Source organism: Bos indicus, chromosome 23 (genome assembly GCF_029378745.1).
Source record: "Bos indicus isolate NIAB-ARS_2022 breed Sahiwal x Tharparkar chromosome 23, NIAB-ARS_B.indTharparkar_mat_pri_1.0, whole genome shotgun sequence".
NCBI classification, from domain to species: Eukaryota; Metazoa; Chordata; class Mammalia; order Artiodactyla; family Bovidae; genus Bos; species Bos indicus.
The window spans coordinates 26,821,328-26,840,537 of record NC_091782.1 but is presented as its reverse complement, the minus strand read 5'-3'; the positions used below and the strand labels follow the sequence as shown (position 1 = coordinate 26,840,537).

Genomic DNA, 19,210 nt, shown 5'->3' with positions numbered 1-19,210 from the left:
TCTTCACATTCTCCCTCTGCTATGCTAAAGTAGGTAGGCACCTATTTTTTTTACTCTAGGCATTTTTTTTTTCTTTTCATGGGTTTCGTTTTCACACTCCCCACTTGGTATCTCTGTAGCCAGCAGGTGTTACCTTCATACTATCCCTGTGTCACATTCAAGAGCATCAATATTTCCTGCAGGGGAGCTTTTATGTGGGTCTGGTGTCCCGGTTTTTGTGTCTGGTGTCCCGGTTTTTGTGTCTGGTGTCCCAGTTTTTGTGTCTGCCACCCAAGGAATGCCTTTGGACCACCTGGCTCTGGAGACCAGAGAGGTCTGCATTTTGGTTCTTCATATGGTTCTTGGCAGACTAGCACTCCTCCCCCCAGTGCACTGCAGAGAGCAGACTGAACCACACTTCCAGTCTTTCTGAGAAAGAGGTCAATTTTTTTCTCCAGGAATTTTGGCCTGATGGGGCACATTTCTGGTTTGGAACAATTCTAAGGGACCACAGAGGTGCTTTGATGGAACAGAAGTCAGCAAAATCTTTGCACTCTCCCCCTGCCTTGCTCCAGCTCACTGGCATCTCCCAGAAAGAAGCTTATAACTTAGTTAGGTGCCCTGATTTTTTCAGCTGCTTCCAGTATATGCTTCTACATTTTCTGGGTCTGGTGACTAGTGGAGCTTAGGCTCAAGAGTCACAAAGCCCTGTAACAAACATAGAAAAATTCTTAAACACCTACCAACCCAGGGCACAACAAGTGGCAATAGACCCAGGAGCCCAGTATTTCTGTGAAAGTGGTCTATTAGCTTACCATTTTAGCTGCAGCCTAAAGGGGCAGACTTGTAATTAAACACACATCTAAAGGCTTACTGTAACCCTTTCCAGAAAATTTGGAGGGTGGCACTATTATTTCAGTCTCCTCTGCCATGTTCTAGAGTGCCAGTAGCTCTCAGAAGGGAGCTCTTACACTCATCTGGTGCCCTGGATTTTGTGACTGCAAGACCCAACATCTGCAAATCAATCAATATGATATGCCTCATTAATAAATTGAGGAAGAAAAAAACATATGGTTATCTCAATAGATGCAGAAAAAGTTTTTGACAAAATTCAACACTCAGTTCAGTTCAGTTGCTCAGTCATGTTCAACTCTTTGCGACCCCATGAATCACAGCACATCAGGCCTTCCTGTCCATCACCAAATCCTGGAGTTCACTCAAACTCATGTCCATCGAGTTGGTGATGCCATCCAGCCATCTGATCCTCTGTTGTCCCCTTCTCCTCCTCTCCTCAATCTTTCCCAGCATCAGGGTCTCTTCAAATGAGTCAGCTCTCTGCATCAGGTGGCCAAAGTATTGGAGTTTCAGCTTCAATATCAGCCCTTCCAACGAACACCCAGGACTGATCTCCTTTAGGATGAACTGGTTGGACCTCCTTGCAGTCCAAGGGATTCTCAAGAGTCTTCTCCAACACTTCAGTTCAAAAGCATCAATTCTTCAGCACTCAGCTTTCTTTATAGTCCAACTCTCACATCCATACATGACTACTGGAAAAACTATAGCCTTGACTAGACGGACCTTTGTTGACAAAGCAATGTCTCTGCTTTTTATTATGCTGTCTAGGTTGGGCATAACTTTCCTTCCAAGGAGTAAGCGCCTTTTAATTTCATGGCTGCAATCACCATCTGCAGTGATTTGGGAGCCCCCCAAAAATAAAGTTAGCCACTGTTTCCCCATCTATTTGCCATGAAATGATGGGACCCGATGCCATGATCTTAGTTTTCTGAATGTTGAGCTTTAAGCCAACTTTTTCATTCTCCTCTTTCTTTTTCATCAAGAGTCTCTTTAGTTCTTCTTCACTTTCTGCCATAAGGATGGTGTCATCTGCATATCTGAGGTTATTGGTATTTCTCCTGGCAATCTTGATTCCAGCTTGTGCTACATCCAGCCCAGTGTTTTTCATGATGTACTCTGCTTATAAGTTAAATAAGCAGGGTGACAATATACAGCCTTGACATACTCCTTTTCCTATTTGGAACCAGTCTGTTGTTCCATGTCCAGTCGTAACTGTTGTTTCCTGACCTGCATACAGGTTTCTCAAGAGGCAGGTCAGATGGTCTGGTATTCCCATCTCTTGAAGAATTTTCCAGTCATATATGACCTTTATTATCTTACAATATGAACACTGATTTATGATAAAAAAAATCAACACTGATTTATGATAAAAACTCTCAAAAAAATGGGTGTAGAGGGTTCATATTGTAAGATAATAAAGGCCATATATGACAAACCCACAGCCAACATCTAACTCAACATTGAAAGGTCAAAAGCATTTCCATTATGATCAGGAACAAAACAAGGTTGACAACTCCAGCCACTTTTATTCAACATAGTATTAGAAGTCCTAACCATAGCAATCAGACAAAGAAAGAAAGAAAAAGAATCCAGTTGGAACGGAAGAAGCACTGTTTGCAGACAACATGATCCTATATATCATGAAGACACCACCAAAAAACTATTAGAAAAATAAATAATTCAGCAAGTTATAGATACAAAATTAGTATACAGAAATCTGTTGTATTTACATACACTAACAGTCAGAAATAGAAATAAGAACAATCTCATTTACAATTGTATTATAAAGAATAAGATACCTATGAATAAATCTCACCAAGGAGATAAAAGACTCATACTCTAAAAGGTATAAGACACTGATGAAAGAACTTGAAGATAACACAAACAAATGGAAAAAATATAACATGGTGATGGATTGGAAGAACTAATATTGTTAAAATAACCACACTACCCAAGACAATCTACAGATTTAATGCAACCTCTATCAAAATACGGGTACTCTCCATCCCTCTTCTGACGTCTATATCAGAAGCGTTCTCTGTCCCTTTTCACTTTAATAGAACTCTGCTATACAAAAGCTTTTGCATGATCATGCCTGATCTCTGGTCCCAAAGTTAACTCTTCTTCAGAGATCACGAATCCGACATTCTTAACTGTAAGGTATCATCTTGGGGGCTCGTCCGGGATCTTCATGACAATATAATAACACTCACAGCTCTAGCCTATCTGCTTTCTCAGTAGGCACGTTTTCTGCTTTACTTTACTAAATCTATGGTGTGCTTGTGTGAATGAATGACACGCCCTGTGCGAAGCTAGTGATGAGCCAGTCCTGCTCTGCAGTTTCACTGTGCCTCGTAATGACTGAAGGCAGCCCCCAAAAGGGAAGCCTTGTCGGGGCTTTATACCAACCAGCCAATACCAAGAGACACCCAAGGTCCCTGTGAGGGTAGCAACCAGAAATGGGCAAAGCATGTGGACTGAACTTCCCTTTCTTGGTCACCCTTTCCTGGTCTCTTTGACCATTTCGTAATTGCATGGGGAATTAGAACTACTAACCTAATCTGTCGGATCATAGACTTTCAAGGGACTTGTGATCTATGCTGTTACCATGTACTTTTACTTAGATCCCTTGTATGGAAGCGCTTAGCTTGCTAGACTAGGCAAGCCTTGCTAGAAAGTTACTAGGAGCACATATGTAGCACACACTCTAGCTCCAGGAACATCTCTCAGGCTAGAGGTTACTCTCTTGGCTGCCTGCCTCAGGAGCTAGTGACCTGAAAGTGAGTGAGTGTCATGGCTGTGTCTCCTGTCTATATGGATAGAACCACTGCTGGTGACCATGAGGTTTTTGAGGATACAGATCAGGAATTCCAGGATCTGGTCAGATTGGAAATGCAATGGGCTTCTTCTTTTGGTAGTACTAGCTCTTAGTGGGCCAGAGGGGGCTCTCTGGTGGCTTTTGTCTCAACTCCTTAGATATTCTTTTGTGGAATCTGTGGGAATGAACTGGAAGGATTGGTCCTAATAGCTTGAGGACAAAAATAAATTTTTCCTTGCTGGCCAACCCTCCACCACCTCTTTTGCTATACTAGTGTGGTGACACTAAGAAGGGACATCTTGGTTGTAGTTTGTCTCTTTATGATTCACCATTTCTACTGCAGTCAGGACTCTACTCAGGAATGTGCACAAGCACACGTAAGATGGATGCTTCCCCAGAAGTCCTAGCCTGGGAAACATTCTGGGAAACTACCCTGGCAAATAAAACAAAGGTCTTGGTGGTAAGGAACTAGAAATCAATCTGGGATGCCATCAGGTCTACCCCTGGTGCATCTCCACCCCACCTTGGTGGTAGAATCAGGAGGGACGTGTACGATGACTGTTTCAATAAGGGACAGACTAAGTCTGACCAGGGAATGAAAGCTTTGGTGGAGAGTCTGTCTACACCCCTATCTAGAGCAGGGAAGGACGCTTCTGGTGGAAAAAAGCCATGGCTGTGGATGCTGCTTTTTTCTCTCTTACAGATGGGAGCTAGCAGTTCCAGAACCACTTCTTTAAAATGTATTTTAAAAACTGGAACAAGTTCGATCTCCAGAATTCAAAAAGACACACCTAATCTTCTTCTGTGATACTGAATGGCCACAGTATCCTTTGGAAGACAGGAAACTCTGGCCTGTTGAAGGATCTCAATTATTACTGTTTTACAACTAGACCAGGCTTCCCTCATAGCTCAGTCAGTAAAGAGTCTGCAGGAGACCCAGGTTCAATTCCTGGATTGGGAAGATCCCCTAGAGAAGGAAATGGCAACCCACTCCAGTATTTTTGCCTGTAGAATCCCATGGACAGAGGAGCCTGGAAGGCTACAGTTGATGGAGTCACAAGAGTTGGACATGACTGAGCCACTAAGTACACACACTATCAAAATACCAGGGGCATTTTGCACAGAGCTAGAAAAAAATTTGTGTGGAACCACAAATGATCCCAAACAGCCAAAGCAATCTTGAGAAAGAAGAACAAAGCAGGAGGTATCATACTCCCTGATTTTAAACTATATTTCAGAGCTATAGTAATCAAACTAGGATGGTATTGGCAAAAACAGCAGATATATAGAACAATGGAACAGAATAGAAAGCCCCAAAATAAACTCACACACAAGTTTATGATAAAAGAGCCAAGAAATCAAAGTGGGAAAAGAAAAGTCTTTTCAATTATATGTTTTTGGGAAAACTGGACAGCTACATGGAAAAGAATAAATTTAAAACACTATTTTACACCATATACAAAAATTAACTCAAAATAAATTAAAGACTTGAATATAAGACCTGAAACCTTGAAACCCCTAGAATAAACATAGGCTGTAAGCTCCTTGACCTTGGTCATGGCAAAGATTTTTTTAATCTGACACCAAAAGGCAGGCAACAAAAGCAAAAATAAACAAGTTAGACTACATCAAACCAAAAGTTTCTCTTCAGCAAACTATCAACAAAATGAAAAGATAATCTACTGAATGGGAGAAAATATTTGCAAGTTATATATTTGCTAAGAGGCTAATATCCAAAATACATAAAAATTTTGTACAATTCAAAAGCAAAAAAAGAAAATCTGATTTTAAAATGGCCAGAGGGAGAGTTCCCTGAAACAGTGGTTAGGATTTCAGGTTTTCACTACCATGCACACATGCTAAGTCGCTTCAGTTGTGTCCAGCTCTTTGTGAACCTATGGACTGTAGCCCACCATAGTCCAGGTTCAATTCCTGGTTGGGGAACTGAGATCCTTCAAGCTGCACAGTGTGGTCAGAAAAAAAATGGGCAGAGGATCTGAATAGATATTTTCTCCAAGAAGACATACAGATGGCCAACAGGTACATGGAAAGATGCTCAACATCAATAAACATCAGGGAAATGCAAATCAAAACCACAATAAGGTATCACTTCAAAAACAGATAAGTAAAATCTTAAGATTAAAAAAACTAATTTTTTAAAAGAGATATCACCTCAGACCAGTTAGAATGGCCATCATCAAAAAGACAAGAAATAACAAAATGTTGACTAGGGTGTAAAGAAAAGTGAACCTTTGTGCACAGTAGGTAAGCATATAAATTGATGCAGTTGCTATTGAAAACAGCATGATGGTTCTTCAAAAACTGCCACATGATCCAGCAATTTCTCATCTAGGTATTTTATCAAAGGAAACAAAAACACTAACTTCAAAAAAATATATGCACCCATATATATATATGTATATACATACACAATGCAACATTATTCAGCCATAAAAATGATATCTTGACATTTGTGATAGCATGGATGGACCTTGAAGGCATTGTGCTAAGTAAAATAATATAGACAGAGAAAGACAAATATCACATAATCTCATTTAGTTTATATGGACTCTTAAAAGAATGGAACTCATAGATAAAGAGAACCAACTGGTGGTTGCCCAGGGTGGTGTGGGGTGGACAAAATTATGAAGGTGGTCAAAAGGTACAAACTTCTGGTTATAACATAGGTAAGTCCTGGGAATGCGAAGCACAGCATGCTGACTATAGTTAATAATACTGTATTGTATACGTGAAAGTTGCTGAAAGAGTAGTTCCTAAAAGTTCTCATCACAAAAAGTAAGTTGTGACAATGTATTGTCGTTGTTCAGTCACTAAGCGGTGTCCAGCTCTTTCGACTCCACGGACTACAGCATGTCACGCTCCCCTCTCCTTCACTATCTTCTGGAGTTTGCTCAAACTCATGTCCATTGAGTCAGTGATGCCATCCAAACTATTTCATCCTCTGCTTGATGATGTTATAGTTGTGATCATTTTACAATTTATACTAATTTTAATTATCATGTTATATACCTGAAACTAATATAATGTTATGTATCAATTACACCCCAATTAAAAATGTATGATTTTTCTTGGCTATTTACAAATTTTTACTATTTGTAAATAGTGCTGCAATGAACCCTGGGGTACATGTGTCTTTTGGAGTTATGGTTTTCTCAGGGTATATGCCCAGTAGTGGGATTACTGGGTCATATGGTCGTTCTATGTTTAGTTTTTTAAGAAATCTCCATATTTTTCTCCACTGTGGCTATATCAATTTACATTTTCACCAACAGTGTAAGAGGGTTCCCTTTTAGACATTTAGGCTCAAGAGGGTAGAAATATATGTATACAATGGCTGATTCACATGGTTGTACAGCAGAAACTAATGCAACATTGTAAAGCAATTACATTCTAATTTTTTAAAAAACTATGATTTGTATAAAGGCAATCAAAAAGAAGCCTCAGGGTATAGATAACTCATATTTATGTTTAATTATGGTATACTCTATGGCCAGGTAATGGTTTCAATGACCTTCTCTTGAACAGTCTGTGGAGGGAGAATGGAAAGAGAAAAATCCCGTTGGGTCTGATTAGACACTGTTGGCAGCACACAGGCAGTGACTCCAGGGCCAGCGAAAAAAGCAGCTTCACAACCAGATCTCTGGCAGGGCGGAGAGGGAGGGGAAGGGAGTCACAGGAAGTGACCTGGTGACTGCGTCAGAATCACTGTAGGATTTGATTTCAGAGGAACAGGCTGATGGGCAGCTGAGAATTCTGGGCAAGAACAGGCAGCTATTACAGAAGAGCAGAACCAATCCCCGTCAAAGCATCCTCAGGAGTCAGTGCACGAGCCCTGTAGAAGAGAGAGTGATCACACACAGCATTCTGAGGGAGGTGCCCTTCACCTCCTCTCAAGGCTCCTGCAGCATCAGAGAAAGCTGAGGTGTGGGGCATGTCATCATCACCTCCCCTAACAACTGTGTAAAGGTGAATCTGCTAAAGAGGACACAGTACTTCAGCCTGAGGCAGATGTGTGGGAGGCTAGGGAGTAGCTGTTATCCTTGTGGGGAATACTGATATTTCGATCTTTTTTAGTAAATTAGATAATAACACTTCTTCTTTCCACCACATGTAGCATCTTTCAGTCACACAAAAGCACACTATCGGCAGCTACCAAGCCCAGGGCCCAAAGTGGGCATTATTCTGGTGTCTACAATGAAGATGTGGCTCTGCCTCCAAGTTCTACAGAAAGATGCCACCAGAGTTATGGACTGATTCTGGGGAACAACCTCAGGAGCTTCCTATAGAAACTGGGTGAACTTCTCCCCTAACTCTTGATCCCATAGCAGGGAACAGGCCATGAACGAGACCACTGTGCCTGGGCACTTTCTTCCTTGACCTGTTCCCAAAACCCCCACTAAATCAGAACCTGCCCCACTCACCCCAGAGGAAAATGAAATATGCAACTTAATTGGAAATTTATTTCCTTCCTATCCATTGGCCACAAGGCTTTAACTGCCTCAGCAAAAATTTCCCAAAATAAATGAAACTGTCATTAGAAGAAAGGGAAAACAGTGCTCTGATCCTCTTAAAAGAAGAAGCTTTTGGAAAGGAGACTCTGAGGAAATGAAGGAATCTAAGGACATACTAGAATACATTCCACCTGTCACCTCTGTGGCAGGGCTACCTTTTGACCAGTAAAATCAAACTCCAATGTGTCCCTAAGTTCTTCCATTTCCTCTCACCCCCAGCCTTGCCTCCTTCCTTTCTTGATCAGGAGGAAAGAGCTACATACAGAGACAGAAGCCTCCCTGAAGAGAGGATCTCAGTAACAGCCTTCCCCATTTCCCCAGAGTTCCTTACCCTTCTGGCTCCTGTGATGGACGATGAGGCCCAGGCCGAGGAAGACCAGCCCCAGCACGAAGCCCCCAACACCACTCAGCATCTTGCTCTGGGCAGACTCAGACTGTGCCCCTGGGAAGAAGAACCTGAGTGTCAGCATTTGAACCCACACTCCACAGTGAACCCTTCAGTTCAGTTCAGTCGCTCAGTCGTGTCTGACTCTTTGTGACCCCATGAATCGCAGCATGCCAGGCCTCCTTGTCCATCACCAACTCCTGGAGTTACTCAAACCCACATCCATCGAGTTGGTGATGCCATCCAGCCATCTCATCCTCTGTCCTCCCCTTTTCCTCCTGCCCCCAATCCTTCCCAGCATTAGAGTCTTTTCCAATGAGTCAACTCTTCGCATAAGGTGGCCAAAGTACTGGAGTTGCAGCTTTAGCATCATTCCTTCCAAAGAACACCCAGGGCTGATCTCCTTCAGAATGGACTGGTTGGATCTCCTTGCAGTCCAAGGGACTCTCAAGAGTCTTCTCCAACTCCACAGTTCAAAAGCATCAATTCTTCAGTGCTCAGCCTTCTTCACAGTCCAACTCGCACATCCACACATGACCACTGGAAAAACCATAGCCTTGACTAGATGGACCTTTGTTGGAAAAGTAATGTCTCTGCTTTTGAATATGCTATCTAGGTTGGTCATAACTTTCCTTCCAAGGAGTAGCGTCTTTTAATTTCATGGCTGCAGTCACCATCTGTAGTGATTTTGGAGCCCCAAAAATAAAGTCTGACACCGTTTCCACTGTTTCCCCATCTATTTCCCATAAAGTGATGGGACCAGATGCCATGATCTTAGTTTTCTGAATGCTGAACTTTAAGCCAACTTTTTCACTCTCCACTTTCACTTTCATCAAGAGGCTTTTGAGTTCCTCTTCACTTTCTGCCATAAGAGTGGTGTCATCTGCATATCTGAGGTTATTGATTTTTCTCCTGGCAATCTTGATTCCAGCTTGTGTTTCTTCCAATCCAGCGTTTCTCATGATGTACTCCGCATAGAAGTTAAATAAGCAGGGTGACAATATACAGCCTTGACGTACTCCTTTTCCTATTTGGAACCAGTCTGTTGTTTCATGTCCAGTTCTAACTGTTGTTTCCTGACCTGCATATAGGTTTCTCAAGAGGTAGGTCAGGTGGTCTGGTATTCCCATCTCTTTCAGAATTTTCCATAGTTTATTGTGATCCACACAGTCAAAGGCTTTGGCATAGTCAATAAAGCAGAAATAGATGTTTTTCTGGAACTCTCTTGCTTTTTCCATGATCCAGCAGATGTTGGCAATTTGATCTCTGGTTCCTCTGCCTTTTCTAAAACCAGCTTGAACATCTGGAAATTCACAGTTCATGTATTGCTGAAGCCTGGCTTGGAGAATTTTGAGCATTACTTTACTAGCATGTGAGATGAATGCAATTGTGCGGTAGTTTGAGCATTCTTTGGCATTGCCAAAACGGACCTTTTCCAGTCCTGTGGCCACTGAGTTTTCCAAATTTGCTGGCATATTGAGTGCAGCACTTTCACAGCATCGTCTTTCAGGATTGGAAATAGCTCAACTGGAATTCCATCACCTCCACTAGTTTTGTTCATAGTGATACTTTCTAAGGCCCACTTGACTTCACATTCCAGGATGTCTGGCTCTAGGTCAGTGATCACACCATCGTGATTATCTGGGTCATGAAGATCTTTTTTGTACAGTTCTTCTGTGTATTTTTGCCATGTCTTCTTAATATCTTCTGCTTCTGTTAGGTCCATACCATTTCTGTCCTTTATCGAGCTCATCTTTGCATGAAATGTTCCCTTGGTATCTAGAATTTTCTTGAAGAGATCTCTAGTCTTTCCCATTTTGTTGTTTTCCTCTATTTCTTTGCATTGATCACTGAAGAAGGCTTTCTTATCTCTTCTTGCTATTCTTTGGAATTCTACATTCAGATGCTTATATCTTTCCTTTTCTCCTTTGCTTTTCGCTTCTCTTCTTTTCACAGCTATTTGTAAGGCCTCCCCAGACAGCCATTTGGCTTTTTTGCATTTCTTTTCCATGGGGATGGTCTTGATCCCTGTCTCCTGTACAATGTCAGGAACCTCCGTCCATAGTTCATCAAGCACTCTGTCTATCAGATCTAGTCCCTTAAATCTATTTCTCACTTCCACTGTATAATCATAAGGGATTTGATTTAGGTCATACCTGAATGGTCTAGTGACCCCTTAAGAAGCCTGAAGTACAGGAGGTGGAGGTGTCAGGTGAACCCAGTTCTTCATTCTGACCACCCTTAGGGGAAGGATAAACCAGTAGATTCTTGGACACAGGGGACAGGTGGGAGAAGAGGAAAGTGTATCTTAGCTCCTCAGGGACACTTCCATAACCTTAGACCCTAAGTTCTAAATTAGACCCTAGTTCACCTAGGGTCAATCCTGCAGAGGTTCCAGGGCTGGGCTCTGAGGCCATGGTGTGTAGAGTGAGCTCCCTGTATCTGGAAAGACAATATGACTAGGCTCTTCTGAGGCCCTTGCTGTGAGGCATGAGCACTCTTGTCTCCTGTGATTTCAGTAATGATGCCAAGGACAAGGGATGAGATGGGACGAACCAGGGAAACTCTGCCCACCCCTGTCCTGTAGGGCCCACAATGAAAGGAAACCAAGTGCCCTTACGCCACTCCACCGAGATGGGGCTCTGGAGGCTGGGGTGCTCCACGCGGCAGGTGTAGACATCTCCTCGCTGAGGGGTCACTTCCAACATTACAAGGATCTGGAAGGTCCAGTCCCCATTTCTAATAAGAGGTGTGGACACAACGCCAGCTGTCTCCTCCTGGTCATTCCGGAACCACCGAACCTTGATCTGGCCTGGATAGAAATCCGTCACCGAGCAGACCAGCAGGTTGTGGTGGTTTAGAGCCTCAGTCCTGGACGGGGAGATGGTCACTGTAGGTTCCACTGAGGGAGGAACAGACAGGAAAAGACACAGTGAGACGTGAGACCACACAGCATGTCTCCCCACAGGGAAGAGTCCTTCTTTTGTACCAGAATGGGAAAATCCCCAGGTTCCAAGTCTTGGATTTGATCCAAGCTAAGCCACTTTATTAGCTTGAATAAACACATTATCCAGTTTACTTTTCAGAGTCTCAAGAGATTACTGTAATCATTCTATGAGAGCTACTCTGTTTATACCAATTGATAAAAGTGAAGCACTTTAAAATTTTAAATGGCTATATTATACAGGCCAAATTCATAAAAATTTTTAAATAAAAATAATAAACCTAAACTTGTCCTCTCCTCTACTTCATTTATGCCACATATGCTTTATTTGATTAATTCATTAATTCATTTGGACTTCCCTGGTGGCTCAGATGGCAAAACGTCTGTCTACAATGCAGGAGACCTGGGTTCGATCCCTGGATCGGGAAGATTCCCTGGAGAAGGAAATGGCAGCCCACTCCAGTACTCTTGCCTAGAAAATCCCATGGACGGAGGAGCATGGTGCAGGCTACTGTCCATGGGGTCGCAAAGAATCAGACATTTATTCATCTATTCAACAAATATAAATTTGACAAGCACTGGGAATCCAAAGATAGACCATAGATCCTGAATTTACAGAACTTGCAATCAAAAAAAAATTTATTTCAAAAATTGATAATTTTTGAAGGAAAAGAATGGGAAACTTGAAAACAAACAGCACTGATAAAAAATAAGGTTTGTAAATGTCTTGATTTCTTTATCTTTTCAGATTTCTACTCATGGTCAAAGATAACATATCTCCTTACATATTTTACACATCTGATGCTTTACCTCTTCAGTCATTTTACCACATCTCCCGCATTCTCTTAGTGTGAACTATCTGTAAATATGAGTAAATATCTGTAGATATGAGTAAATATCTCATTATATTTTATTTATTTGATAATATATTATGTATTCTCATTTTCTTTTTTCCACTGTCTTTCAACATTCAAGTGAGCCACCAACCCTACTCCATTCCCTTGCTATTAAGAATAACTGCCTTTTTCAGAAATCAGATATTATTATAATGTATGTTCTCTATAGAAAATATTGTAAGATTCTTACAGAAGTTGGTCTGGATTAACAAGAAGGTAATGTGAACATTTAACTAAGACTTTCTGAGGTCAGCAGGCAGTCTTGGCACCACAATTACATGACACTCATAAGCCATCATCTGAAAAGAATCACATCTTCTATTTTGACTTTAACTCTTAATCAGGTTCCTCTTCCTGGGCTCTGACTGAAGTTATGATCAGCTATATAGGCCTATAAAATCTGCTTATCTCAAACAGGTTGTGAGTAAAAACATTAGGATCATTTTTATGCAAAAGAACTGAAATAGAGAAAATATACCAATGTACTTGGCAGCATTAGGATGAAGAAGAAAGCAAGAGAGTGAAAAGTAAGATAAGGTTATGTGAACATGTTTAGATAAAAGTGGGGTCAGAAGAGGGGTTAATCAGTGAGCTTTTTAATCTTCCAAATGCCCTACCCTACCAACATTGAAAATAGGCAGGAACAGACTCATATTGCTGCTTCTGATCATAACTGGCTTTCACAAGGCTTTGCTTGCTTCAGACTCTATAAACACATGATAAAGAACATGATAACAGTTTTGTTTGGGGGAAGGTTTCAAGACAGTGAATAACTGTAATTACTTAAACAGTTATTATATACCAATATTAGCATATACAAAGTGGTGATGCTAATTGTTAATACACAAGGTTGCTGTGAATTTAAGGGGCATAATATAGATAGTGTTTGGTAAGACAGTTGTCTAGAAGTAGGTGCTCATCCATCAGGTATAATCCACTTTCAGAATGTCTCTACCCTTGACGTGGATCTTGAGGGGAGCAGGGGAGGGTTTAGGCCAATATAATCTGAAACAATTTTTATTCAATAATTAAATGAAATTAACTTATTTACTCCCAAACTTCAGCTCTATTATGCCATTTGTTAAACTTTTCTAAAAAATTAAAACTTTGCCTTACAAAACCATTCAAGTGTTGTTTTTATTTTTACTAAACACTTTTACCCTCAGGCTTTGCATTCACAAATTCTAAATTGTTAAGATCCAAGTCAGTAACAGTTTACTTTAAAGCATTAAGCAAAATAGTAAAAAATAATAAAGTCAGTTTTTAAGGCCCTATTTACTTTCCTGTTTTCTCTTGAGCCTAAGTGTTTGGGCAACCCAGGACAGTTATTTGTTAATTTAACGAAGGTTTATGGAACTCATAGTATCTGCCAGTGCGTCAAGTACCATGCTGCTGCTGCTGCTAAGTCGCTTCAGTAGAGTCCGACTCTGTGCGACCCCATAGACGGCAGCCCACCAGGCTCCCCGATCCCTAGGACTCTCCAGGCAAGAACACTGGAGCGGGTTGCCATTTCCTTCTCCAATGCATGAAAATGAAAAGCGAAAGTGAAGTCGCTTCAGTCGTGTCCGACTCCCCGCGACCCCATGGACTGCAGCCTACCAGGCTCCTCCGTCCATGGGACTTTACAGGCAAGAGTACTGGAATGGGGTACCATTGCCCGCTCCGCAAATACCGTGCACTCAGGGATAAATAAGGCAATCCCTTGCCTGAAAGAGGTCCAGGCCTAGTGATACAGTGACATCCATTTAAGAAACCAAGATAAAGATGAATAACTATCTGAAACCAAAAAGTAAAAATGTATTATTTCATGATTGTAACACATGTGCAAAATACACAGAGCCCGCCTGTGGAGCAGCCCTAACTCCACCAGGCTGAGCTGTCAGGCACCTGTTGGGAATGTGCTTAATTAGTGGAAACAACCACCCAACACAGGGCCCTGAGGGTTGACCCTCACCAGGCAGGCCGGGCCGCCTCTGCGGAGAGAGTTCCAGGGCAGCCAATTTCGATTCCCCCCACGGTGCCCTCGGTTCCCTCCTTCTCCGCGCGGGTCTCCAGGCCTCGCTGTCCCCTCCGTGGGCCTGGGGACGCCGCCCCGGAGGTCCGGTCCCCTCCCCGCGCTGAGTCTCGGAGGGTGGAGGGCGCACCCCTCACAGCCGCTACCCCCGAGGGCAGCCAGCACTCACCTCGCCGCTGCAAGGATGTGAGGAGCTCCAGTTGGTAGTTGTGTCTGCACACCGTGTCCACCTCGGCCCGCGTCTGCTTCAGGAAGTCGTGGCTATTGAAGTACTCGGCGTCCCGCTGCCCCAGCGGGGAAACCGCCCGGAACTCGTTCACGTCGCTGTCGAATCGCACGTGTTCTTGCCGGTTGTAGATCTGTTTTTTCACACTCCGCACCCGCTCTGTCCCATTGGTGAAGTAACACTGGTATATAAACTGGTACACGAAATCCTCTACGGAGAGACAGCCGCTCGGTCAGGGCTCAGCCCCACAGTCCCACGTCAGCCACTGCCAGCTAGGCCCATAAACCTCAAACTCAAATTCTGAGACTAGAGACCACTGCTGCTCTACACTTCCCCAACCCAGGAACCCATAGTAATGAGTCCAGACAAGGTCTTGGAGGAATGAAGTGTCTTCTCTGGATAAATCATATCTTAAAGAAAAAAAAGCCATGCTCACTTTGTCTTGGCACGTGTAGTAGATACACACTTGTCTCCTCCTCCCCACTATAACATCCTGAGGCTTACGCCTGTGGGAGAGGGGATTTCCCTCACCCTGTCCTTAGAGGGTGAAAATGAGAATGTAACATAGCCTTCATTCCCAAAGGGAGGAAATGTGTGATAAAAGACTATCTGTGATCACACCTCACCCCAAGGGTCCCTCGGAGCTTACTCCCCAAAGTAGTGGCTCAAGGGAGCACTTACCTGGAGAGTCTCTGCCCTCAGCCCCTGGGGTGCTCAGCACCACCAGTGTCACCATCACAGTTGCTGTCCAAAGGCCTCTGGAGATCCGCAGAGCCACCATCCCAGACATATTAGAGAAAAAAGGAACAAGTAATGGTAGTCAACACAGCTCAAACCTGGTGGAGCTGGTGAACCCACTTCACAGAATAAAAGCCTATGAAAGCTCCCGAGTATGGCAGGATTGGAGAGTCCCTAGGAAAGGAACCAATCAGCACTGGGGTTGAAGTACCTCATCTGTCTCTAGGCAGATATTTTTTTTTGAAGGTTCTTAATCTAATGTTTGGCACAGTATCCTCATCAAATTACGCTGGATTGGGCTGAAAATTTTCCCTCAGTTACAAAAGATCTGAAGATTGAATACCTTAGGAGTTTTAAAAATGAAAGGAAAAAATGATTCAAGACATCTCTGATATTTATTTAAAACCTATTGTTCTTGGGATTTTGGATAAGGGGGGAAAAGATGGGAATCATATTTCAGAGAGAGAAAATTATTGTCACAGAGATGTTCATGTTTATTATTTCAAACATCCTGAGGAGCCTTAAGTTGTGGTGGGAAAAGCAGAATTCTTTAAATAAATGGTTTTGAACTGCAGTTCTACCACGGATGTGCTTTATGAGAGTCAACAAAATACTGAAACATTTTGCCTCAAACTTCTCCACAAAATGTGAATCATGTTTCATGCATTTTATATCTAAACCTTCATATATACAAACCTAAGGGTAATATGACTTGTTTAATATTGTAGAATGTTCTTCAGTTGTCATGTGTAACTGTTGGCAATATCAGGTTAATATGTGAAATAAGAAAACAAGCAAAAAAATTGACAACCAAGACTTCCCTGGCAGTCCAGTGGTTAAGACTCTGCCCTTCTACTGCAGAAAGCATAGGTTCTATCCCTGGTTGGGGACCTAGGATTCCACATCCCATGTAGCAAAGACATTTTTTTTTTAATTGACAGTCAGTCCTGCTGGCAAGTGATTGTTTTCATTACTCGAGAATCTGGTGCATTTATTGAGTTAAAGTATTTGAAAAGTTAAGTTGACTTTTCTCTTAAAATGTCTTCAACTGCTCAAATTCCCCCTGAACAATCTGTCAGCAAAAGCACAATCCACTAACATTAACAGCATTAAGGTATAGTCAGCTTAGGTTTTGAAGACAGAAAGCAAAATTATGGAGAAGCATTTCCTGGGGCTTGAATAGTGTTGATGAGGGAACAGATGCTTAGAGGGCTGTGCCAGCCGTAAGAATCAAATCTCAGTGGCAGAAGTATCAGGGTGTTTTATTAAATAAATATTTTATTTATTAGACCTCTCTTACCCATGACTAGGGGCAGTTTCAAATGGACATAGAGCGATCAGAACAATGCCTGACATATGAACAAGACAATAAGTATCTCTCCCTCTAATCTCTGTCTCCTGAATTTTAGGTTCTTCTTTCAAAATAGAGGACAGGATCTTAAAGCAAAATGTAAAGAGTTTACCAGGTAAAAAGAAATAGGGAAGAGGCAACAACAAGAAGTTTCCCTTAGTTGCACATGAAAGTAATGAGTTATTTCAACATTCTGAATTAGGTGCATGGCTCCAGAGCACCTGAGACTGAAAAATTGTCACTAGGCTTCCACCTGCAGTGGTGCACTCAGGACACAGGTAGGTCCAGAATAAGGAGGGTTTCCAGGGTGGGATGAAAACACAAAGAAGGAACATCAAACTCAGACCAGTAATTGGGTTGTGGGGCAATAAAGAATAGTCAGAGAGGGATTCTGAAGGTGTCTCAGTTTCCTCAGGCCCACCTCAGGGTCTCTTGGAATAAACAGAGGCTTCTGGCCCTTCCCCTCCCTCCTGATATGAGATGGAAGTTCCCTCCCCCCTGTTCTGGGGCTGTACAGTGAAGTCTGCCTCAGACCTGGGAATTACCCAGTCTCACAGACCTCCTCACACAGAATTTTCAACTGGCAACAAGAGTGTCACCTTAAAATCCTTCTTCTGATTGGCTAAAACCTCATGCAAGGCTGTGGTTTGGGCTTCACCTACTGCTTCCCCAAGCCAGACAGCATTCTCTAAATGTTCTAGAGTTCTCGGCCTTGTCCTTATCTCTGCTGAGTTACTCAGGGCAGTCACTGCTGACTTGGCCTGAGAGGAAGCAACATGGACAACATTCTGATTCCAGGTATTTAGCTGAATCACCCTGTGGAGTCAGAGAGCTTAGGATAAGGCGGTGTGTATCCTACACGAGTAGATGGAGGGATCAAGAAACAGTCATTGATATGGGTGAGGGTTGCTGTAGGGAAACTCATGGTACGTCATCTGTTCCCCTGAAGTGAAAGATAAAAGCTTTGAACTACATCCTTGTGAAAATTCAGGGAGAAATCATTTCCTTTGGTCAGCATCCATTGGAATCTGTACTTGGTCAGTGGGGTTAACTGTGAAAGTAATAATTATCTTGTCCAAAAGGGCCATCCAGGACCCTATTCTGCATTCAATTCAGGAAGCAACATTCGTTGTATATTATGAAAAGTTCCATGACCTCCTTAATGCCAGTAGTAATATAATTATAATTATTTCTTCTCAGAATATTATTTCCCTTTGATATAAAATTTTCAAGCCATTAACCTTGTTTTTCCAAATATTTGTGAAGCTACCCATATATGTCCCCTATCAACACTTAGATGTAATCCATTACATGAATTTTCCATGACATATATAAAGTCCTTTCCCTTTACACAAAGTTATCTCTTTAAAATCACATTTTACAGAATCTGAAGGAAGAGTCAAATTAGTAACAGAGTGACCATGTATAAGCCATTTCAGTTCTAAAAAACTTAGTTTTACCTCATTGGCAGAAGGAACACACACATCACAGGACCACTTCATGAAAACAGATAAAATTTCTAAATGTGCACTGTAATCTATGGTGAGGTGCATGTACATTGGTTTTTAATGTAATAGTTGTCAGTTCATCTTTCCTGAGGTTATTAACAAAGTATTGTTATTTCTCATTTCTGTTCAGGTGATGGAATCATTGTGGTTTCAGGTCCCTAACTCTTACCTCTTTATGGAGATAAAGACAGGAGAAAACTCATTAGCCATATTTGATCAGGAATCCCCTGCATTTTCTCTCTCTGAACCCCATGATTACTCTTGCAGAAAACTGCCATTTTAACTATAATTTCAGATCTCAGAGCCTGGTCTTCTTTTCAGCAGGCTCATAAATGTGGAAACATGAGTGCAAAACAGAATATAGTAAAAATTGATGAAAGAAGAAAGTGAAGGCAACTTATGAACTTCATAGATTGTTAATGACAGAGAGTCCAGGGTTGTATGTCACACATCTTGATTTGATTTAGAGAAAGAGGGACTGGCCACTCCTCATTGTAGCTTCTTCCAAACGTCTAAACCCCATCCTGCTCCACATGCCTGAGTGCCCTACTTTCCTAGCCCTCATTGTCAGGGGTCCCCCTGTGTCTGAGCTCTGACACTTCTACGTGGTTTGGTCTCTAGTGGCTTTTGTCTTCCTTCCCCAAAAGCCAGCAGACCCAGATGGTGGTTACTGTCAGTTACCAATATTTTTATACACCTCCAGAGTTAAGGTCCTGGGTTCCAAAGATGAAAATACATAGATCCTGCCTTCTAGTAGTCCACACATTGGAGGGGAGAAACATATGGGAAAAATAAACGAGACAAAATTTTGCAACAGCCACTAAGGAAAATGTCAGATACTACTGACTAAAGACAAGACTGCAGTGTTCAAGGTTCAGGGGACATTTAAAACTGCAAGCTGATAATGATACCCATTGGTTCAACTATTTTCTCTTCTCTTGGAAAGAGTTGGCAACGCAGACCT

At 42.1% G+C, this 19,210-nt stretch overlaps 1 protein-coding gene across 1 annotated transcript; it reads right to left on the bottom strand.

The window, feature by feature from the left end:
* Window positions 1–5,197: 5,197 nt before the first annotated feature.
* Window positions 5,198–15,506, bottom strand: LOC139178971 (boLa class II histocompatibility antigen, DQB*0101 beta chain-like). Its single transcript, XM_070778134.1, has 5 exons — window positions 15,331–15,506; window positions 14,593–14,859; window positions 11,190–11,471; window positions 8,516–8,626; window positions 5,198–7,505 (listed from the first exon to the last, which is right to left on the bottom strand). Exons 1-5 carry the CDS (start codon window positions 15,437–15,439, stop codon window positions 7,492–7,494), a joined length of 783 nt encoding a protein of 260 aa, XP_070634235.1. The 5' UTR covers window positions 15,440–15,506; the 3' UTR covers window positions 5,198–7,491.
* Window positions 15,507–19,210: the final 3,704 nt, after the last annotated feature.

Bases quoted from the DNA above. Each gene is read 5' to 3' on its own strand.
- LOC139178971 (XM_070778134.1), bottom strand. From the start codon at position 15,439: ATGTCTGGGATGGTGGCTCTGCGGATCTCCAGAGGCCTTTGGACAGCA. The intron at 14,860-15,330 runs GTAAGTGCTCCC...GTCTCTCCGTAG, and splicing joins TGAGGGCAGAGACTCTCCAG to AGGATTTCGTGTACCAGTTT. The intron at 11,472-14,592 runs GTGAGTGCTGGC...TTCCTCCCTCAG, and splicing joins CACATCCTTGCAGCGGCGAG to TGGAACCTACAGTGACCATC.